Source organism: Vanellus vanellus (genome assembly GCF_965231255.1).
Source record: "Vanellus vanellus genome assembly, chromosome: 5".
Classification (NCBI taxonomy): domain Eukaryota; kingdom Metazoa; phylum Chordata; class Aves; order Charadriiformes; family Charadriidae; genus Vanellus; species Vanellus vanellus.
In genome coordinates this window covers 80,848,748-80,871,463 of record NC_138910.1, presented here as the reverse complement: position 1 = coordinate 80,871,463, position 22,716 = coordinate 80,848,748, and the positions used below count along the sequence as shown (strand labels likewise).

The window sequence follows — 22,716 nt, the reverse complement described above, 5'->3', positions numbered from 1 at the left end:
GTCAGTGGCGATTCTGGATCCTGCCGTGCCCTGGTTAATGAGTTAGCTGTGTCCCAGCTGCTTCGCTGGTTTAGTAAATGCCTGGTGCGTGTAATCTGTGTTTTGCACCGTATTTGACAGTGGGTGTCTCTGCAGGGATACAAAAGTATATAAACGCGCGTTATAAATGAGAGGAAAGGTGAACATAGCAATTACCACCCCATGATAGATTATTCGTTGCCGTTTTAGAACTTTACGTGTGTATTTGCACACCCGTGTGTGTGTTGCACTGGATGTGCACGCCCTGAGGCTCCGTGCAGCAGCGAAGCAATGGGAATTAAAAGAAAGACAACTTTATTTGTAAATAAAGTCCCCCCTCTAGCTATCACAGAAGGCACGCCACCTTACGGGTTTTATCGCCTTCTCTTTTACCCATAGCGTGGAGGCAGCCAGCTTGGTTTGTGTTTGTATTATAGACAGATGTTTTTAAACAAATAAAACCTCCTGTTCTTCAGTCGCTGGTTTCTGTTCTTAGCGGTGCCGAGTTGTGCATAGGAGGCGCCCGATTCCACTGCCATTCGTGGCCAAAACTCTCAGAAAATTGCTGCCCCCGTTGAATTGTCACTGCTGGATAGTTTTCATTTAAAATTAGCGTTTAATACAATGGAAGTGTGAGAAGAGTGTTAAATAGAGCGTGCTGCGCGTTTGCCGGTCTCGCAACAGTGAGCACTATCTGGCGCGGGAAGTGGTACGCTTTAGGATTGATGACATTCCGAGTTTTTTTGTGGTTTTTTTTTTTTTTTTTCCTGGGTGTGTATAGGCCTCCGTGGGAGCCGCGGGCTCTCGGGTCTGTTTCTCCTGTGGGTTAAGCACAGCTGCTGGAATGTACCAATGGGGAATCACATCTCGGAGAAGTCTACAGGAGGCAAAGTAATACGTGTGCCCGACACCGGCGAGGCTGGCACATAACATAAACCTGCCCAGGGTTTTACCCCGAGTAGTTTAACTCGTTTTAAAGCCGGTAGCTTTTCTAAGAGCTGCCTCTAAACCTCGTCTGCCGTAGGTCTGGGTGGGAGCTCTGCCGCGGGAGCACGGGCTTCAGGAGGAGCCGGAGTGGCAGCGAGGAGGCAAAAAGGCTGCAGGAAAACTTGTTGACTTCATTCACGTTTGGGAATTGGCTGCCCGTGGCCGTGTCCTCGGGAAGGGAAATAGGGGAACTGGCTGCAAGAAAGGTTTGAGGTAGACTTTTTCAGTGAGGCCCATCTCAAAATATTGTAGTCTTTGTGACTAGAATTAAACCGCAAGCGCTACCCTCTCTTAGCTTTAGCTTTCTTGCACTATGAAGTATGTAAAATTTTTATTTTCCTCTGTTTCAGGTTCATTACACCGATAAAATCAAAGCAAGCCGGACAGGTAGCAAGACTGCCTATGTAGGTGAGTTTCCAGTATGTGCTTGTTCCTTTTTTTCATGCAAAATACAAAGCAGTGTGACAAGTCCCAAACCCCAGTGATTTAATTCTATTCTGGACTGGAACCAGTACAAAATACTGGGCGGCTTTATGGAGGAGAGGCCACAAGGCGGGCTCCGTGGCCGGCGCGGCCGGCTCTGCGCTTGCCGCTGGGTGCAGCGCTGCCCGATCTCCAGGGCGTCAGCAGCAGTGGGTGCTGATGCTCATTCGCCTCCCTTTTAGCTACCTGACTGCCTTCCCCTTGAATATTGGGGGGCAGAAACGCTGCTTCTCCCACAGGAATTAGGCTTTTCCTTGTTTACTACAGCAGTTAGCAAGGGGCAGCGTGGAAGCCGTCGTAATTTCTGTGTTTGCTGCGTTACGTGTATTTCGTTTGACCGTCTCAGAATGTAAATTCCTCTTCCTGTATTTGCCCCTTCCTTAAAATAGGTACTTCGAGAAATTCCTGTAACCAAGAAGCCGTGAAATGCTTTGCACCGTGTTAGTGGCTTTGAGCTCAGAGCCACGGAGCAATTCTCAGAGCATCTCTCACCACCGTCCTCGGCTTTATCTCTCTTGCAGACTAAAGAATTCGCTGAAGGTCACGTAACCTGAGGCCAAGCTGGATCTCGTGATTCCCAGCCTGCTGCTTTAATCAAGGACCGCTCCCGCTTTACATGCTGTAAGGTGAACTGATTTTGACGCAACTAAATTTCTCTTTGTGAATGTCTCTTTGTAGTTTGTGGATGTCTTTTCTGGTGCGAGTTAGCTGGGCAGTGCCCTGTGGGGAGAAACAGGTACGTTCTATGGGGAAACTGCACCGCCGTTCGTTAAGAACAGGTTGTCTTTAGTAATGACTTCAGGCCGATGTCTTTAAAATAATACTGCTCAGATGCTTTTCAAAGCAACCTTGATCTAGAAGTCAGTTTTCATGGCTTTCATTTGTGATAAAGATATAAAAAGTTAAGCCAGAAAAAATGCAGAGGAAAACTAAAGCGGATTCTTCCACTACTTGTTTCCCGACAAGTAAATTGGGTTTGACGGTATCACCTGTGTGGAGGCTGACTTTGAAAATCAAACGTAGCTGTAGCCCAGTTTTGATCAGCGGGATGGTACTGGGATAACTTGTGAAATGGAGGTTACGATGGAACACATCCTTAATTGAATACCCAGAACGCTAAATCCAGTTGAAGATCTTGGGAGTTGTCTGTTTTCTTTCATTTCACATTATTCGGGAATTTTATACAGTAGAAAGACTATTATTTATACTTTAGAAAGACTATTTAAGCCACTGGCAGCATTGTTTATAATTTAAAAAAAAAAAAAATCTCCACTGTAAAATCTCTTAAGTATTCTGAAGTGTAAATTCTTTGAAGAAGCAAAAATCGCAAAACTGCTGTTCCGTGCTTTAAGGAGCTGTTATTCTCCATGTGCGCTGCCGGGCCGCTCGCCCCTGGGGAAGGTGTGTCCGCACGGCCAGAGTTCCCGGGGCTAACCTAGCCCTAACTACCGCGCTTTCCCCGAGAGATACAGATGGAAGTAGAGTTTGTTGTGCTGCATCTTTTCTGCTGTAAAAGTGGGTTTGAAATCTGCAGGAATATATACTGTAATCCAAACAAGAGGCAGACGGACGGAGGTGTGCCGGTCCCCCGCTTACACCTCGCTTTTACACCTCTGACGTGTAAAACCCCGTGTCTGCGTTGGCTTCAAGTTCACGTGGCGTGTAAGAGCTGCGCTTGTGCAGACGACAGAAAAGACCAAGTGGCTTAGTGCAAAACGGAAGCTTCTGCGCCCAGCAAAACAGAAGTTGGGTCTTGTGGGGCGCCTGAGTTTTCCCCAGTCCCTTCAGCGGCGGTGCTGTGCAGGCTCTGCACCCCAAAGCATCCTCCGCCGAAAACACTGTCTGCAAGCAGAGCAGCTGCCAGATTTTTCGGCTTGTCTGCCTGCGTGGTAGTAGTGTGATCCTTGAACATGCAAAGGAGTTGGTTTTGTTTGGGGAGGATCTTCTTTTCTTTTACCAAACCCAAACTTTTTCTAGGGTGTACAAAATATTTGCGCTGCGATTGTAAATCTTGCCTGATGACTATTTAAAAATCAAGTCCGTCTCACCTGCCAGGAACCAGCTCTCGCCATCGCTGTTGCCACTGCTACTGGCAGTTTGGTTTGCGGTAGCCGCGGCGGCAGGAGTGGAAACCTTCCCCTGGCCACCAGTACCGGCAACTACAGCTTGTGCAGGCACCACAGCTGGCACCCACAGCCGCGCTGCTGAAAGGTCTCCGGGGAGGCGCAGCTCCCGTGGTACCCCCAGAGCCAGCGGGGAGCTTGTGGGTGATCACGGTCGCTGTTTTCCCGGGGAAGTTTGCATCGCGGGTACTGCGTTCGGTACTGCAAAATGCACGAGTGTCTCCGAGTCCTCCTGGTAAGCTCTGGCACCATCGCACCACCTCGTCTCTCCTTTAAGTATCGTAAAAAGAGAAATGACCAGAAAGCGTCTTTAATCCGTATTTCATTTTACTACTCAATTCTGTTTGCTTGCTGGGGGCAGGGCTCTGAGGTTTTCCTGCTAACCAGGTTTTATTTTTCCATTCTATTTATTAGCATAGCAGAAGGAAAAGATTTCAGCCGTGGCGTTTCTCTCCGCCGGGCATCTCGCCATGGTTTCCACTGGGTGTCAGCATGGCCCCGCGCCGGGACCGGGCCGGCGGGAGCCCTGCCAGCTTCCCCCCCGCCCGGGGTTTTCCCTTTGGCTGTACCCACCGCTGGAAAAACCAGGTTGGGTGCATAACCCGAGCAAGGTGGTGGCTGAGGTGCAGCTTTGCCGTGATGGGATCGCCCGGCGCAGGCGCGAGACGGGGGGTGAGCTGGGAAGGGACTGTTGTGCTGCAGGTACTGTTGCCTTCCCCCAGCAGAGCGACCGGTTGGAGCAGGAGTGTCGAACATGCTCTCCTCGTTCCAGTGCTCTCTAATTAGGTTTACATCTGCGACAGTGGGTCCCTGTTTCTGGCGGATCAGCGTGGATAACTTTTGTAGTGTTTGCTTTGAAGGTGTGGATGTGATAAAGAGCGCTCCCGGAGAAGGGCTGTGGATTTATATGTGCGCAGGAATCGGCGTGGGCCGGGCTGTGTCCGGCGGGTGCGACAGATCGGGGCCGCTCACCCTGCGCTTCCTCCACACCGACCCTTCCACTCTTTTTCCGTACTCGTTTTGCCTTCCCGGTTACAAAACCCTGGGACCTGCTGCCTGCACCTCCTTCAGGCCTCGCAACTCTTATGTGGTCAATGCTGGGGGAGAATAAGCCCCCCCAAAGGCAATTTGGGTTTCTGGGGGGCAGAGGCATCCTCTGGATGCGCCTTTCTCCCCCCCTGCTGCTGCCGTGGGGGATCCTGTGCCTCTCTCACCCTCCCTGTGGCTCACTCCTGCAAAAAGCCCCATCCCGTTGTGCAGCGAAGAGAAGATGGTGTTGGGGAAGGGGCCTGGGGATCCCCCGCCGCCAGCCAGAGCCCTGCAGTGGGATGCTCAACCTTGGTGCGGTCTCCCAGCCGGCGGTGGGAACCGGCATCCCCTTCCCAGGGCGGTGGTGGAAGGATGCTGCTGCGTGCCGGGACACGCAGGATCCCAGGGGGCGTATGTCGGTGCTTGCTGGGGCACCGAACGCTCGCAGCGAACGCCGTCCCCCTCCAGGCCCGCTCCAGCGCAGAGAGGCAAGTGGTTTGGCTGAAGGTAGTGCAGCCGCTTTGAGGTTCCTCTGACAGATTCTTTCCTCGGGGACCTAAACATTAAAAAATCAAAGTCGTGAAATATCACCATGACAGAGACTTCTTGACGCTTGCGTGCAACCACGTTTCTGTACGCTGACATACCCGGTTATGCTGAAAAACTGGCCACGAGCCAGTGACGTGCGCTGGCAGCCCAGAGAGCCCCCCGCCCCCCGGGCTGCATCCCCCGCAGCGTGGCCAGCAGGGCCAGGGGGGGATTGGGCCCCTCTGCTGCGCTCTGCTCTGGGGAGACCCCCCCGCAGTGCTGCCTCCAGCTCGGGGGGTCCCCACAGCAGAAGGACACGGAGCTGTTGGAGCGGGGCCAGAGGAGGCCCCGGAGATGCTGGGAGGGCTGGAGCCCCTCTGCTGGGAGGACAGGCTGGGAGAGGTGGGGGGGGTCAGCCTGGAGAAGAGAAGGCTCCGGGGAGACCTCAGAGCCCCTTCCAGTGCCTAAAGGGGCTCCAGCAGAGCTGGGGGGGGACTCTGGATGAGGGGGAATGGTTTCACACTGACAGAGGGGAGATTTAGATGAGATATGAGGAAGAAATTGTTGCCTGTGGGGGAGGTGAGCCCCTGGCGCAGGGTGCCCCGAGAAGCTGTGGCTGCCCCATCCCTGGAGGTGTTCAAGGCCGGGTTGGACGGGGCTGGGAGCAACCTGGGCTGGGGGGAGGTGTCCCTGCCCGGGACAGGGGGGTTGTACTAGATGGCCTTTAAAGTTCTCTTCCAACCTAGATGATTCTATGCTACGATGCACCCTTGGAATAGAGTTATTTATTTCTGCACCCGACTACGGCCTTTAATGCCCGTGTTGGGCGTCTTGGTTTGGGCTTGGGAGAGCTTTTAGGTTCTGCAAGTTGTAACAAACCTGCTCCCAAGCAGCCACGTCTGCCCTGTAGGAAAACCAACAACCAGCATTCAAGTCCCAACCGGCCGCCAGCCTTCACGCTCCCACACAAGCGCCTGGGAAAGCGGCACGTGCAGAAGCACTCGCAGCACCCGGAGAGCCTGCGGAAACCTTACCCTGAGATACCCCACACCCTGCCGCTGCGCCTGCTGCACGTAGGGACGGTGCACATAACCCGCAGCCATCCCACAGAGGCCGGAGAGGAGCTCTGGCATCACTCCCTCCTTACAGGACCCCTCCAGGGGCCGTTGCGGCTCCTCATCTCTCCAACAAGGACTGACCTTGACTCGCTGGAATAAATGATCTTAAAGGTCTTTTCCAACCTAAATGAATCTCTGACTGTAGCTGCTGGTTCCTCTCCGTGCTGTTCGCAGCCCTTCTTCCTCTCGCTGCTTTCTTGCTCCTTCCAGTCTCCGCACAAGCATGGTGTCCTGCCTAACCAGTCTGGGGGTGAAGGGGGAGCTTGTCTCCTGCAGTGCCTGTTCACTCTGAAGCAGACTGAGGCCGGGCTGCGTGGTGCAAGGTGAGCAGCTCCTGGAAGATCTGCTGGATAAGCGCTGAGGTGGGAATGGAGGAGCTGCTCACCATCGGGAGTGGGACAGACTCTTTGCGCAGGGGCAGAGGGGCTGCAAAGTGCTGCCTGATCTGGGGGGGGCAACCCTGCTGAGGACCAGGCAATGAGCCCCCGGGTGGCAGCTCTGTGTTGGGCAATGGCACAGCTGAGCCTTGGGAGGAGCTTTATAGGGCAAAAGCAACCATAAAAAATGCCGCCTTCCTGCCCAACAAACCTACTCTCTGTGTTTTCAGAAGTAATTGCTGACTTCAGAGATCATAGAATCACAGAATGGTTTGGGTTGGAAGGGACCTTGAAGATCACCTTGTTCCAACCCCCTGCCCTGGGCAGGGACACCTCCCCCCAGCCCAGGTTGCTCCCAGCCCCATCCAACCCGGCCTTGAACACCTCCAGGGATGGGGCAGCCACAGCTTCTTGGGGCAACCTGCGTCAGGGGCTCACCATCTTCCCAGGAAATAATTTCTTCCTAATATCTCAATCTCCCCTGTTTCAGTGTAAAACCATTCCCCCTTGTCCTATGGCTCCCCTCCCTGCTCCAGGGTCCCCCCTCAGCTCTCCTGGAGCCCCTTTAGGCACTGGAAGGGGCTCTGAGGTCTCCGCAGAGCCTTCTCCTCTCCAGGCTGACCCCCCCCACCTCTCCCAGCCTGTCCTCCCAGCAGAGGGGCTCCAGCCCTCCCAGCATCTCCGGGGCCTCCTACAACAGGCGTAAGCTCCTGGCATTTGTTTCCTGGTAGCTCCAGAGAGTGTAACTAGGCAGGAGGACACAGCTGGATTTGGGGTGCGGTGCTGTGTTATTCCCGAACCGTTTGCAGTTTAAGGCCACGGGGTGAATGGGTGCCGGGGAGGACGGTGTTGGTAGGTAAGGTCACCGCAAAACAGCTTTGCAAGCAGCGGTGAAGTAGTGGGCAGCGTGTTTGTTATCGGTGGTGATACACAGAACGGATCCAGCTTAAAACTGTTTAAGCAGTGACCAGGGAGGTTGTGGGACTGGGGATGGTTTCACTTGTCAACCTGTGGCGTTTGTTGTGGCATCACTGGAACCATAAATGGGAGCTCCCGCAGTAGCATGTTGTGGTTGGGTTTGGGGGCAGGAACGCTGCCCAAAGGCCACCCAGCACCGCTGAGCGGCTCCCGGGGACGCGTGTGCCGCTCCGCACCCGGTGTTACCTTCGGTACCCGGCTCAGGGCCGGGCAACGCGTGCGCAGCATGGGCTGGATGCGGCTCAGCTTCAAACTCATCAAGCTGCATGTCTGTTTCTTTTTTTCCCTATAACTGTGTTTTTAAGAAAAGCAAAATAATTTCCGTAGTGGTGTTTGTTTCTTTTTCTTTTTTTTTTTTTTTTTCCCCCCTAGCAGGCAGCGGGCAGCAGCATCCAAACATTTCCGAGCTGGAGGAGCTCCCGGTAGCGGCGGCTCCCTGGGGTGCTGGTCCCTCCATCCCATGGGGGTGCAGCCCCCGAGCAGAGGGTGGGCGCTGTGCAATGCCCAGGGGGACACTGCGGGGGGACAGGGGAGTCGCCGGGAAGGCTGGCATCCCTCTTGGCTTTGGAACCGCTCGTGTCCTCCTTTGCCCGCGGTTCCCTTGCCGAATTTGAAGCCTGCCGTGCCGCCGGCCCCCTGCAGCGCCCCGCGCATCTCTACCGCGTGGGGACCGTATCATCCACCGCACGGCTCGAGAAAAGGAGATGCCGTAGAAACCTTCATTTGCAGATTAGCTGTGACTTCAGATCCGCGCTGACCCCCGGCTGTGGGCTGTCGCCCCTGGAAAACCCCGGGGCTGACGGTGCGTTAGAGCCGCGCGCGCCGTGTACGCTTTTAGATGCCATCGTTTTTAGCGTTGTCGGTTTGTGGTTTGTTCAATCCGCTCTGTTGAGCTACGGGTTTGAGTTATTCAACTTAAGAGCTATTTTACTTCAAAAGAAATAGTAACGAGATACCGTTTTTGAACCTTTGTTGGGCTGCTGCCTAGGTTTTGGAGCTGCCTTTACCAAACTGGAGCGAATAGTTTACAAGGCAGAGCTGCCGGGCGATGCCAGGGTGTACTTAAACAGGGATGATTTAATTACATTTCACTTGGCAGGTGGTTCGTAAATCCTGGATCTAAAAGAGTAAAAAAAGACCTATATTGGTGTTTTAATTATCCCGGTGGGAGCTCCAGTTCCGTGCCCAGCCGTGTACCTGCTGAGGCCGTAGCTCTGAGCGCCTGCTGCACTGCAACCTCGTTACCTAAAGCCCGCAGGAAGAAAATAGGGCAAGGCCTTGAAAAATAGAGTTTTTTTTCCTAGGGAAAAGGGGGCAGCTCTGTCTGTTTTGTAGGTGTTTCTGTTATTTATAAGACAGGAAAAAACATAGGTGTATGAAGTGCGCTGGAAGTTTCTCGTGTTTTGCTTTTAGTGGATGAAGCTCTGCCTGGGCAAAGTGCGGCTGGTGAGCATTCTCCTCTTTTAAACAAGTCTAAGTCCTTAGTTTTCTGTGCAAAAACGGTATTTTCCCCAAAAGGTGAGCTAAGCTTTCCCACTGGCGTATTTGCTCCGTGTGTGTGTTGACTCTGCTGTTAATTACAGAGCCCTGGCCCCGTCCGTGGCTCTGGGAGGCTGCGCTACCCGGGGAGGGTACTGCACCACCGTTATTAGCACCTTGCCCGGCATCGTTCCTTTCGCTTCTGACAACTTTCAAACGGAGCAGGAGGAGGGATGAACAGTGACAAACGGCACAGGGTGATGATGGGCGCGTGGTAGCGTGTGCCGTGGTGTTCCGTGGGCTGAACATCGGATGGGTCCCGGTGGGGTGGTGATGATGATGATGATGATGATTTCCATGCTGCTGCTGCTGCGATGGAAACTCTTCTTCCAGTTGTCCATCTCACCGCACCTTTCTGCTCCTCCAGTCTCCTTCTTTTAAGAAGGGGAGAGGCAAAGCTGCACGATGTTCTTGGGGTTGAAAATAAAGAAAAACGCGGTGCTGCGGCAGTGGTCTTGCACGTGGTGGGACCGAAGGGCAGGGTTGTGGGGTGGCATGGCTGGAGAAGACAGGCAAACCCGTGGGCCCCTCGCTAGCCAACGTGAAACATGGGCGTGAAAGCTTGCTTGTTTTATTAGACCAGCCAGCACAGCTGGAAAAATCACACCCTATCTGTTTTAAAACGTCGCTGTTGGTGTTTTCAGAGCACTTTGTGCAGAAAAGCTGTGCCTCGGGTGCGGTGGCCAGAGGAGGCTGTTGGTGGGACTGCTCGTTTTATCTCTTTTTAGGTTGTGAGTCAGAGACAAGTGAGAAGTGCAGCCGTGCCGCCGGCTGCTCTGGGGCTGGGGAATCTGTCGTCGTCCACCTCAGATCTGGCAAGCCCTGGTTCAGCGTTGCTGCTTGCGGGGGACCGGGGTTGTCACTCACTCTGTGCTCCTGCAGCCGTGGGGGACCCCCATCCCACCTCCTGCCTACAACAGCACGAGGTTGCACCGACCACGTGGACTGGAAAACTCGTTGGAACTTTGGGTTTTGGTCCATTTAATAGAAAATGAATAGTTGTGATTGTAAGTGCTGGAGGACATGAGAGATCCCGAGGAGAAAAGTGGTGTGGGATGAGTTGGGCTCTCGGGGTGTCTTTGCTTTCGGCTTGGGGCTGCCCACTGGGCGTGAAGACTTGTTTCTTAGAAATTGGAGCCGTGCCCTCCCCGACCGAGTGGTCTTTTCTTTAGAGAGTGACTTAATTCTCCCGGGAGACATCCCTGTCCCAGAAAATCCTGCCTCAGGCTCCGAGGGCACGAAACCCCAAGTTCTGGGGAACCGCGTATGCTGCCGATAGAAATCTGTAGAGTTTTCTGCAGTTCGGTGCTGTCGCCTGGAATCAAGTGTACCCCATGAGAAATCCCGCGGCTCGAGACGGCCGCAGCAGCTTCGTTAATAAGGATAGGTTGCCAGGGACTCGGAGGGAAAACAGTATTATTGGGTGATGACCTAGTTGTTTGTAAATCTGCCTGTAGAAGAGATTTAGTAATCTTAGGAGGACTATTAAAGTAATGCTGCTTATGTTTGTTTGAAGATGAGGAAACGCGGCAATTTAATTTTCAAATGTTATGGTTTGGGGTTGTTTTTGTTTTAAACGTCTAATTTATTAACAAAGCTAACCAGCTGGGAAAATAAGCACTGAAACTTTCCTAACGAGGTCATTCCTGTCGGATGGGAAGAGACTCCAGAGAAACTCAAAACCTCTTCAGTGGCAAAAAGGGGTTTTGGGGGTGGGGAAGGAAAGGCTGAGCAAAGCCAGCCTGGGCTTGCCCCAGCGAAACGGGAGGAGAACGGTTTATCTTCTAATTGTGCAGTAACTGTTTTTTAAACCTCATGTCTTTTTATTGGGGAAAAGAAAATAATACTAGAATGAGAAGAATCCTCAAATGTTGAACTATCTTACTTCTCGAAGATGGAAGCGTTACTTTATAAAAATAAGTTGCTTTGGGTTGGGATATTTTTCACGCCGTAGTCTTTCAATATAGTAAGTGAAAACTGCAGGGTCTGGAATAGGAGTTTGGGCACAGTTCGTAGTGGGTCCGTGTGAAACAGCTCCCGGTTGTTCCAGAAATTATTACTTTAAAGCGCTCGCAGTGAGCTTGCAATGCACCGGCAGAGTTCGTTATCGAACTCAGCAGCTGCGTTTATCAGCTCTGCCAGCGCATGTTGGAGGCTCTTGCTTGGAAGTCTCATTTTTCAGGAACGCGTGAGCCTGTTGGGTGTGGGGAAGCTTTTGCAGCTGTGACCATCATCTGTGGGTCCTTCTGGTCAACACGGCTGTTGGGTTCGGTACGCCTGTGCCTGTCTCAGGAGTCGGTCGGCCACCTCGGCCCCAGGGTCCCGCAGAGGTTCTGGCCAGGTGCCCTCCGGTGCCAGGGAGGAGGAGGAGGCAGGGAGGAGGAGGAGGCGGCAGGAAGAATGGGGTGAACGGGGTGCTCCGATCCTGTGGGTTTATTCTGGTCCAAACCAAACCCCCCGAAAGGCAGGCTCTGCTGATTTCTCGCTGTATTCTTTGCAGAGTAAATTTCCCAAAGTAGCCAATTGTCTCATATCCGTTCTCTTTTCTTAATGATACTACCTAAACATGAGAAATTCCTTTTAAATTCCTCCTCCACTGTTCAGTCCCATGTAGCCAAGATGCTGTTTCATATTTGCGCGTCTCCAGCTTGGTGACTCGCTCTCCTTCTGGAGCAGGGTTGTTTCCTCAACTGCTCCTGGTGCAGGACTTCTTCTTCTAGAAATGACAATGCCGTAGCAAGAACATCCTCCAGACATGGCATCAGCACCTCTGCTTGGGCCCGAGGAAGGGTCGCTGATGTTTTTGGCGAGCTGTGCCTTGATTCAGGCACCTGAGCATGGCATTGCCTACCTGGGAGCACCGTTTGCAAGATGTTGGGTGTCAGGGTGGGAGTCTTGCAGGTCTTTGGGCAGTCCCCATGTGCCAAGACGTGCAGGTCTCCTGGCTCTGTTCACCTGGTGCTGGCATTGAAAAATCATCAGGCAGGTTTACCGGTGGAGCTTACATGTGTCCTAGCTCGGGTGCTACCAGCAAGAGTCACGGCAGCTCCAGCTTGGTCCTTCTCGCTGCCTCCGGTGAGTGGCTGACAGAGGTCAAGGTCTGGGCAGGCAGGACCTGCAGCAGTGCTGGGGGAGATGGGGGCTCCCCCGTGGCCATCGTGTCCCCGGCTCTGTGACACCAAGCCCTGTGTGTGGTCCTGACCCTGCCATCATCAGGTCCTGGCTTGCTCCTCAGGATAGAACCATAGAATCACAGAATGGTTTGGGTTGGAAAGGACCTTGAAAGGCCATCTAGTCCAAACCCTGACATTAGCAGGGACATCTTCAACTAGACCAGGTTGCTCACAGCCCCGTCCAACCTGACCTTGAATGTTCCCAGGGATAAGGGCATCTACCACCACTCTGGGCAACCTGGGCCAGGGTTTCACCATCCTCATTGTAAAACATTTCTTCCTTGTATCTAAATCTCCCCTCTTCCAGTTTGAAGCCATTCCCCCTCATCCCATGGCTCCCCTCCCTGATCCAGAGTCCCCCCCCCAGCTCTCCTGGAGCCCCTTTAGGCACTGGAAGGGGCTCTGAGGTCTCCCCGGAGCCTTCTCTTCTCCAGGCTGACCCCCCCACCTCTCCCAGCCTGTCCTCCCAGCAGAGGGGCTCCAGCCCTCCCAGCATCTCCGGGGCCTCCTCTGGCCCCGCTCCAACAGCTCCGGGGCCTTCTGCTGTGGGGACCCCCCGAGCTGGAGGCAGCACTGCGGGGGGGTCTCCCCAGAGCAGAGCGCAGCAGAGGGGCCCAATCCCCCCCCTGGCCCTGCTGGCCACGCTGCGGGGGATGCAGCCCGGGGGGCGGGGGGCCTTCTGGGCTACCAGTGCACATTGCTGGCTCATGGGGAGCTTCTCATCCACCAACACCTCCAGGTCCTTCTCCTCAGGGCTGCTCTCCATCCCTTCATCCTCCAGCCTGGATTGATAACCAGGGGTTGCCCCAGCCCACATACAGGATCTTGCACTTGCCCATGTTGAACCTCATGAGGTTTGCATGGGCCCACCTCTCCAACCTGTCCAGGTCCCTCTGGATGGCATCCCATCCCTCCATCATGTCGACCACAGGATGTGAAGTATTTCTCCTGATTTTATAAAATTCTGCTTCTGTGCCTGTGGTGAAGCACGCAGTGCCTCCCTGCCTTGCCTGGCATGGTGCAGGCCTCCCCGGCTCGTTGAGTTGGCCATCACTGACTTGAACTGGAAGAGGCCTTCTTGCCTGAGTCACAGCACTGCAGGGCTTCCGTCGGAGGTGGTTAATGCACCACTGCCTCTGCTTTGAATTCCAGAGAGTTTTCCCTTTGTTTTACAAATAATATGGCACGCATGCGACGTACACCTCCCATCATCGCTTGCAACGAGAAACGTGCTCCAAGTAGCTTGCCCTTCCCCAGCAATAAAGCAAAATGTCTGAATATTAAACTTTTGCGAACAGATTTACGACTGTTTCCAGACAAAGGTGTTTATGCTGTGTCAGTCAGCATTCCTCCTTCTCTTGGCTAATTTGCAGATTGAATCACTGAACGTGCCGTCAAAATGCATTCTAATATTTGGGTGTTACAAATATTAGTAATTCAGGACGCATAGGCTGTGTACTTGCTGCGGGATGTTCCAGCTCCGTCATTAGCAATAACTCCACTGTAATACGGTGGATGTGGGTTAGTAACTGAGAGTTTGTGTCGTGATGTCGATACGGAGGGTATTTCAGACTCCCGGGCATCTCTGCCTCTCCTCCTCACAGCCAAAGCATGCAAAGACTTCACACCTCCCTAGAGCAAGCGCCGTCTCCCCAAACTCCCTACCCGTGCCCGGTAAGTAGCCGGCGGCACTGGGAGATGGCAACCACCCCCAGCCAAACCAGTGCCCGGCCCTGGGAGCGTGCTCAGGGGCTCGCTGCCGGCGCTGCCCCATCACGGCTGCGTCTCAGCCGCCCTGCGCTGACTCACGGTATGGCTTTGTCACCTCCTGCCTCGTCGAGGATGGATTAAATGAGGGCTGGAGGATGAGCCGCCTTCGTGCAGGCTCATTGCCTTGGGGCTGCTCCGAGGGCAGCACGGCGGGGCAGCGGGGCGGTAGGTGAGAGGGAGGACGGGTGCCGGTGTCCTCGGTTAGGACTGCACTATAGAGGGAACGCTGCTTCGCAGGGGAAAAATCCTGTTGGCTTTTTTAAATCTTGCATTAATTACCTTCTGCGGGTGGTAAGCAGTGAATCACCCACCTGGACGAGGGGATCGACGACACCCTCAGTCAGTTTGCAGATGACACCAAGTTGGGCAGGAGTGTTGATCTGCTTGAGGGTAGGATGGCTCTACAGAGGGCTCTGGCCAGGCTGGATCGATGGGCCGAGGCCAATGGTGTGAGGTTCAACGTGGCCAAGTGCCGGGTGCTGCACTTGGGTCACACCAACCCCATGGACGCCACAGGATGGGGCAGAGTGGCTGGAAAGCTGCCCGGTGGAGGAGGACCTGGGGGTGTTGGTCAACAGCCGCTGAACGTGAGCCCGCAGTGTGCCCAGGTGGCCAAGAAGGCCACCAGCACCTTGGCCTATATCAGGAACAGTGTGGCCGGCAGGACTGGGGCAGTGACCATCCCCCTGTCCTCAGCACTGGTGAGGCCCCACCTCGAGTGCTGTGTTCAGTTTTGGGCCCCTCACCACAAGAAGGCCATTGAGGCGCTGGAGTGTGTCCAGAGAAGGGCAGCGGAGCTGTGAGGGGTCTGGAGCACACGTCTGGTGAGGAGCGGCTGAGGGCCCTGGGGGTGTTCAGCCTGGAGAAGAGGAGGCCGAGGGGAGACCTTCTCGCTCTCTACAGCTCCCTGAAAGGAGGGGGCAGTGAGGGGGGGTCGGTCTCTGCTCCCACGGAACAGGAGATAGGACAAGAGGAAATGGCCTCATGTTGCCCCAGGGGAGGTTTAGGGTGAATATTAGGAGAAATTTCTTCATGGAAAAGGCTGTCAAGCCCTGGCACAGGCTGCCCAGGGACGTGGTGGAGTTGCCATCCCTGGAGGTGTTTAACAGAGGGGCAGACATGGTGCTGAGGGACGTGGGTTAGTGGTGGTTTGGCAGCGTTGGGTGAACGGTTTGACTCGATGATCTTAAATGTCCCTTCCAACCTAGATGATTCCATGATTCTTTGAGCAACTCGGTCCATAGGTGACCTCTCTGGAGCACAGCAAGAACTTTGGGGAAAATTTAGGGCAATGGGGGAGCCGGGGCAGCAGTTGGCTGCCACAGACGGAGACTCGGGTTGCTGACCCAGCTATGGCGGAGCTGAAGCCACCCCGGCTCACAAGCCCTCCTCCGGCACAGCCGGGGTGAGTCAGCCGTCAGCGGCTGCTGCCAGCCCGCCTTCCCCGGCCTCCGTGTCCGCTCTGCTCAAATTTCCTCAGCTTTGCTCCAACTTTACTCCTGGTAGCTGCGCACGGAAACCCGGGGTGGGAATATTTAGAGGTAAGGGAAGGTACACGCTTCAGATGCAGCGTGTCTCTGGAATGGCCGGTGCCTCGCCGGCTGCGGGACGCTGGCTCAGAGCTGTGATCTCTAAACTGGCACATGTTTAAAGGTTCCAAAATTACAAAAGACCTGTGATTTGCCCTGAAATCGGTCGTTTGGCGCATATGCAGCATTTACACTAGTTCTGGGTTTCATGCTTGTCTCCTGCCCCTGGATGCAAAGAGTTCCAGGGAAGGTAGACCGATTCATGCAGATTGGAGGGATTCATGAGTACGTTCTTAATATTTGGTCCACGAAATCAGTTTTTAGTGATACCTAGTAAGATTTATGAATGTCCCCCCTACCTGTGTGTGAGCAGGAGGTGTTACCTGCCACTTGACAACTGCTCTGCCCAGCACTGGTGGGGGGAAGGTCCCCACGTCACGCTGGTGGCTGTCCCCAGCGATGGCAGCTTCCCCGTGCCGCTCTCCTGGCAGCTCAGCTGCCGGCGTTGGCTCTGCTCTGCCATACCGCTCACAGCCGGATCCCGCTCTCCCTGGGTTTCCCCATTACTGGTGCTGGGGAAGAAAGCAGGCTGCTTCGTTTGCGATTCACCTCTGGGATGGCAGAATCGTAGAATCACAGAACAGTTTAGGTTGGAAGGGACCTTAAAGATCATCCAGTTCCAACCCCCTGCCCCGGGCAGGGACACCTCCCCCTAGCCCAGGTTGCTCCCAGCCCCGTCCAACCTGGCCTTGAACACCTCCAGGGATGGGGCAGCCACAGCTTCTCGGGGCACCCTGCGCCAGGGGCTCACCGCCCCCACAGGCAATAATTTCTTCCTAGTATCTAATGTAAATCCATCTTCTTTCAGTTTGAAACCATTCCCCCTCATCCTATCACTCCATGCCCTTGTAAAATGTCCCTCTCCAGCTCTCCTGGAGCCCCTTTAGGCACTGGAAGGAGCTCTGAGGTCTCCGCGGAGCCTTCTCCTCTCCAGGCTGACCCCCCCACCTCTCCCAGCCTGTCCTCCCAGCAGAGGGGCTCCAGCCCTCCCAGCATCTCCGGGGCCTCCTCTGGCCCCGCTCCAACAGCTCCGGGGCCTTCTGCTGTGGGGACCCCCCGAGCTGGAGGCAGCACTGCGGGGGGGTCTCCCCAGAGCAGAGCGCAGCAGAGGGGCCCGATCCCCCCCTGGCCCTGCTGGCCACGCTGCGGGGGATGCAGCCCGGGGGGCGGGGGGCTGTCTGGGCTGCCAGCGCACATCGCCGGCTCATGGGGAGCTCCTCATCAACCAAAGAGCAGCAGGGGCTGGCCGTGAGCTGTAAAGCATGAAATACCAGTTAGCACACCACTTGTGGCACTTCTCACCAGTAGATCGCAGGGCTGCGGAGCAACTTGAGCGCACTGGGTGCCACGGGAGCGCGGACCGGTGGGTTGTTCTGAACAGAAAACGCTGAGGATGCTGTTGGGGGGTGCTTGCTGCTGGGTCTGTGCCATTCTGGTCCAGCAGAAGGTCCCGCGGGTACCTGAGCTGCCTTCGGAGGGGAGCTGGGGGTGTGTGGCAGTGATTTGTGGGGTCCCACGTCTGCCAAGTGGGTGCACTTGGCTGTATTGGCCTGACACATACCAGGAGCGAACTTCAAACCCAGGGCTGGTCTCTGCCGAGGGGGAGGAAGGTCCTGAAAATCTGGGCCTTGCTGAGCAGCCTGGAAATGACGGCGTGTGCCGAAACGGGGACTCTCGGTGCAAAATAACGCTGTTCCCCACAAGCGGGGCAGGCAGGAGCGTGGCTGGAAAAACGGCGCTGCCACCCAGGCCGAGGCGTGAGAAACCCGAAGCCTGCAAGGAAACGCCGTGTGCGGCGCTTGGAAAGGTCACGCTGGACTCCAGTCCCTGCAATGCAATAAATGATTTAAGCGCGGCACCACGGAGCCAATTATTCTCATGGATGCGTGCAAAGCGAACGGCAGCGTTTGTCGCAGTCCTGCCAGAGACTGCGGGCAAAGTTTGGCACAAAAAGGACAGTTTCACAGGGCAGGACTGTCCTAAACCGACTGTTCTTTGAAGTCCTGGGTACCTGAATAATTTAGCAATAAGCTCTTTGCTGCTGCGATGCGAGTAGGGATACTTTTTTGGATGTGATGCTGCAGGGTCCTGAGCCCTTCCCTGCTCCTGCTGCACCGCACACGGGTCCTTTCCTGCCAGCGGCAGCGGTTGGGGCTGAGGTGCAGCCGCAGGGGATGGGGAACGGCCGGGGATGCTGGGGCAGGCAGCAGGAAGGGTGCTGCAGGGAGACGGGGCGCGGGCAAAGGGACAGCTCGTGGCAGGCTGGTACACCAGGGTGGGCTTGAGCACGGCATGTGAGTTATGTGTAGGTGGAGAAGCTGAGGGACCACCATGAGGTTAAAAGATGTCCAAATCCTGAGCAGTGTGAATGCCGGTGGAGTGCTGACTTACATAGAATCACAGAAGGGTTTGGGTTGGAAGGAACCTTGAAGACCATCCAGTGCCACCCCCTGCCCCGGGCAGGGCCACCTCCCCCCAGCCCAGGTTGCTCCCAGCCCCGTCCAACCCGGCCTTGAACACCTCCAGGGATGGGGCAGCCACAGCTTCTCGGGGCACCCTGCGCCAGGGGCTCACCACCCTCACAGCCAAGAATTTCTTCCTAATATCTCATCTAAATCTCCCCTCTTTCAGTTTAAAACCGTTCCCCCTCATCCTGTGGCTCCCCTCCCTGATCCAGAGTCCCCCCCCAGCTCTCCTGGAGCCCCTTTAGGCACTGGAAGAGCCTTCTCTTCTCCAGGCTGACCCCCCCCACCTCTCCCAGCCTCTCCTCCCAGCAGAGGGGCTCCAGCTCTCCCAGCATCTCCGGGGCCTCCTCTGGCCCCGCTCCAACAGCTCTGTGTCCCTCTTCTGTTGGTGGCTCCGCAGCTGGACGCAGTACTCAAGCTGGACACTCGGATGCGTGTCCCCTCCTCTCCCCCTCGCAGGCGGAGGAGGATTTCATGGCCGGTTACTGCCCCTCCGCTGAGCCCGCTGCAGCGAGGACCGTGTTGCAGCGCTGCAGCAGCAGCAGTTTTACGACACGTAAGAGGAGAAGGAAAACAAGAAGGCAAAGTTCAGAGACTCGCTCCCGGCTGCTGTCTGCTCCCATGTAGCCATATATGGGAGGTGGCGAAAAAAAAACCCGAGCAGCTCCAGGACCTTCCTTCTCTGAGTAGGAATGCAAAGCATCAATCCTGATGCGGGGACGGCGTTTGGAGGGTGTTCAGCGAGAAGGGAGGATGCTGTCCCTCGGGCTCAGCCGGCCGGTCCGGCAGCGATCCAAGTATGGCTTTTGCAGCTTGACCCCCCACTTGCAGCTACCCATGGGACTCTGGCAAGTGGCACGAGGACAACACGTGCCACCAGCTTCCAGGGGAGGCCAGCCCGTGCCGGGGTGCCACGTGCTTCCCTGCGAGTTGGACTGAGGAATAAAATGTGCTCCTGACCCCACCTAAGACCAAGGAGTGAACTGGGATCGCACGTGTGTGACCACATCCAGACAGGGAAGACGGCGCTCCTGCCAGCGCTGACTCAGGACCAGGTCCAAGAGGATGGGCAGCACCAGTAAACAGTTACGGGTCAGTTTTGCTGGTGCTGGTGCTGCTGTCCCTGAGCAGCTCTGCTGCAGGTGCTCTGCAACAAAGACCCAAAGGAGGTGCCTTCATCACATCCACAAAAATATGTTTAGTTGCAGGATGTAAGGGATGGAGAGCAGCCCTGAGGAGAAGGACTTCAGGGAACTGGTGGATAAGAAGCTCCCCAGGAGCCGGCAATGTGCGCTGGCAGCCCAGAGAGCCCCCCGCCCCCCGGGCTGCATCCCCCCAGCGTGGCCAGCAGGGCCAGGGGGGGATCGGGCCCCTCTGCTGCGCTCTGCTCTGGGGAGACCCCACCGCAGTGCTGCCTCCAGCTCGGGGGGTCCCCACAGCAGAAGGCCCCGGAGCTGTTGGAGCGGGGCCAGAGGAGGTCCCGGAGATGCTGGGAGGGCTGGAGCCCCTCTGCTGGGAGGACAGGCTGGGAGAGGTGGGGGGGGGTCAGCCTGGAGAGGAGAAGGCTCTGGGGAGACCTCAGAGCCCCTTCCAGTGCCTAAAGGGGCTCCAGGAGAGCTGGGGAGGGACTCTGGGTCAGGGAGGGGAGCCATGGGATGAAGGAGAATGGTTTATAAACTGGTAGAGGGGAGATTGAGATGAGGTATTAGGAAGAAATTCTTTCCTGTGGGGGCGGTGAGCCCCTGGCGCAGGGTGCCCCGAGAAGCTGTGGCTGCCCCATCCCTGGAGGTGTTCAAGGCCGGGTTGGACGGGGCTGGGAGCAACCTGGGCTGGGGGGAGGTGTCCCTGCCTGGGGCAGGGGGGTGGAACGAGATGGTCTTCAAGGTCCCTTCCAACTCTAACCACTCCACCATTCTATGATTCTGTCCCCAGTGCTGGGGCAGGCGGGCAGCAGCTCTCCTCCCTCCCAGCACCACCTGGGGTGACTGTCCCTTCCCACGCAGCAGGACCTGTCCCACAGCAGCGGACGCAGATACCAACCATGCATGTGGCAGGCGCTGGGTGGGTGCGTGGTGTGGTGCGGTGCGGTGCAGTGCCGGCTGCCCTCCAGCCTGGGAAGAGCACGACTCGATAAACCCACATTGCCCATTAACGCCGGGAAGAGGGAGGCAATAGGATGCACAGGAGCTCAATGGGGTTTTTCTGGAGGGTGTTTTGGTTGCAGAGCATTGCTTGCTGAGCTGCTTCTCAGCTGACAACTCCTGTTGTGCAAAATAATAATAATAATAATAAAAAAAAGGCACTTTTTGTAGCATGTCACGCGTTTGCCTCTGTGTAAAAGCAGTTTAACGTGCTGTGCGGCCTTCTGGAAAACTAACCCTCTGTCTTTCAAAACAGAGCTTCACCTCTTCGCTGAAAATGTCTGGCAAAACAGCTAGCACAACCAACAACATAGCCCAGGCGCGGAGGACCGTCCAGCAGTTAAGAATAGAAGCCTCAATAGAAAGAATAAAGGTGAGAGCACATCCTACTTCACCCCTCCTGTTTTTTTTTTCCCCCTTCCAGCTGCAGGGCAATAAGGTGACGGAGTGTGTGTGTGTGCGCGCGCACCCACAGTTCAGTGTTTTCCCCATCTCGAAATGCCACATTTCCATTTCAGCCCAACAAACCTCAATAAATCTAATTCTTGTGGCCGCTTACCGGCAGTACCCTCAGGTAGCTCGGTGCTTTATGGACTCGTGGGAGAACCAAAGCAATATACGATGCAGAAATCAACCGTGTGAAGGTCAGTACAGTACAGGTTGGGGGTGACCTCCTGCAGGGCAGCTCTGTGAAAGGGACCTGGGAGTCCTGGGGGACAACAGGAGGCCCATGAGCCAGCGATGTGCCCTGGTGGCCAAGAAGGCCAATGGCATCCTGGGGGGCATCAAGCAGAGTGTGGCCAGCAGGGCGAGGGAGGTCATCCTCCCCCTCTGCTCTGCCCCGGGGAGGCCACATCTGGAGCACTGTGTCCAGTTCGGGGCTCCCCGGGTCAAGAAGGACAGGAACAGCTGGAGAGGGCCCAGCAAAGGGCTGCGGAGATGCTGAGGGGAGTGGAGCATCTCTCTGCTGAGGAGGGGCTGAGGGCCGTGGGGCTGTTCAGTCTGGAGAGGAGAAGGCTGAGGGGGGATCTTATCAGTGCTTATCAATCCCCAAAGGGAGGGTGCTGGGGGGGTGGGAACAGTCTTGTTCCAGTGGTGCCCAGTGACAGGACAAGAGGGAACGGGCACAAACATGACCATAGGAAGTTCCATCTCACCCTGAGGAGGGACTTCTCTCCTGTGGGGGCGGCAGAGCACTGGCACAGCTGCCCAGAGAGGGGGGGAGTCTCCCCCTCTGGAGCCATTCCAAACCCGCCTGGATGCCGGAAGGCGGGTATGAGTTTCCAGTTTTGTGCATATTGTGTGGGTTCTGTGCCATCCTTTGGCTGGCTGAATGCTGCCTCTGCAGGGAAGGTGAGCGTGGAGGGACTATAAAAAAAAAAAAAAAAAAAGAAGGTAGCGGAAACTGGATTCCTTTAGACAGAAGAGAAACCGAATTTGTTTCCAGCCGGCAGGGACAGGGTATCGCCCTCTCGGGTTTTGCTGCCCTTTGGAAGGGCAGCCGACAGGTTTGCCGGGTAGCGTTGCCCTCCCGCAGAGGACGCTTCTCTTTGCTCTCCCCAACTCCGTAGATGAGAAGTTCCTCGTTACGAACCTACTGTGTTATTTTCAACTTCCTCCCGTTTATTTTCAGGCTTCTGTAGAAGCCGTGTCGGAGCCGAGCGGTGCCTTCACCGGGTGTCACAGGCTGACCCCGCCGAGCCCCGGGCTCCCCCCTTTCCTCCCCGCTGCAGATGAAGCCGGAGTGAGTCCGGGGCAGCGCGTCTTTCGGCCCCGGAGAGCGTGTTGGTCTCCGAGCACCTCTCCCCTCCGGCGCGGGGACTTTGTACCCATCGGCATCTCTCAGCACATTTGATCATGTTACCGGTGTGGGGAAATACCATTTTATGAGTTTGTTGTGTTTTTTTTTCCGCCCCCCTGTCTATCCAGGTGTCGAAAGCATCAGCAGACCTAATGCTCTACTGTGAAGAACACGCCAAGAAAGACCCTTTGCTAATGGGCATACCGGCTTCCGAGAACCCTTTCAAGGACAAGAAGACCTGCATTTTGTTATAGGAGAGCGGCGGCTCCTCCGCAGCCCCCCGGGCAAAGCCGGCCGCCGGCGGGCGTGTAGGCAAATCCTCTGTAAGGTACCAGCTCCTAACTGTGTAAGAGCGGCCGTTCTTTTCCCCCAAGCGTATAAACGATTTCTTAAGCTTTCTAAAAGCATTTCTTCTGTCCCCTACCTTTACTAGGAAGCGAGGTTTCAAACGGAATTCACTTCTTTCTTGTCCGAGGGAATGGGGTCTCTGTCGCGCGCCGCGCCGCCGTCCCGGCGTGGGATGGGCAGGGCGAGCCGGGGGGTCTTGTCCCCACCGCAGGAGGGGGGACGCGGGGGGGGTCACTTTGCAAATTAAAC

At 55.7% G+C, this 22,716-nt stretch overlaps 1 protein-coding gene and 1 long non-coding RNA gene across 4 annotated transcripts in view; both read left to right on the top strand.

Moving 5' to 3' along the window:
- Nucleotides 1-22,707, top strand: part of GNG12 (G protein subunit gamma 12) — a 29,553-nt gene extending 6,846 nt beyond the window's left edge. For 2 of the 3 annotated variants that reach the window (XM_082483269.1, XM_082483271.1), the window contains exons 2-5: nt 1,356-1,413; nt 2,010-2,109; nt 20,575-20,691; nt 22,248-22,707. In XM_082483269.1, coding sequence (XP_082339395.1) covers nt 20,596-20,691; nt 22,248-22,373 — 222 coding nt within the window. In that variant the 5' untranslated portion in view covers nt 1,356-1,413; nt 2,010-2,109; nt 20,575-20,595 and the 3' untranslated portion in view covers nt 22,374-22,707. Of the gene's footprint in view, nt 1-1,355; nt 1,414-2,009; nt 2,115-20,574; nt 20,692-22,247 lie in introns of all 3 variants that reach the window. The other variant, XM_082483270.1, reaches the window with a different exon arrangement.
- On the top strand, nt 8,382-9,296 carry LOC309672880. Its single transcript, XR_014269269.1, has 3 exons — nt 8,382-8,443; nt 9,055-9,087; nt 9,225-9,296. It is a non-coding gene; the product is annotated as an uncharacterized lncRNA (long non-coding RNA).
- Nucleotides 22,708-22,716: the final 9 nt, after the last annotated feature.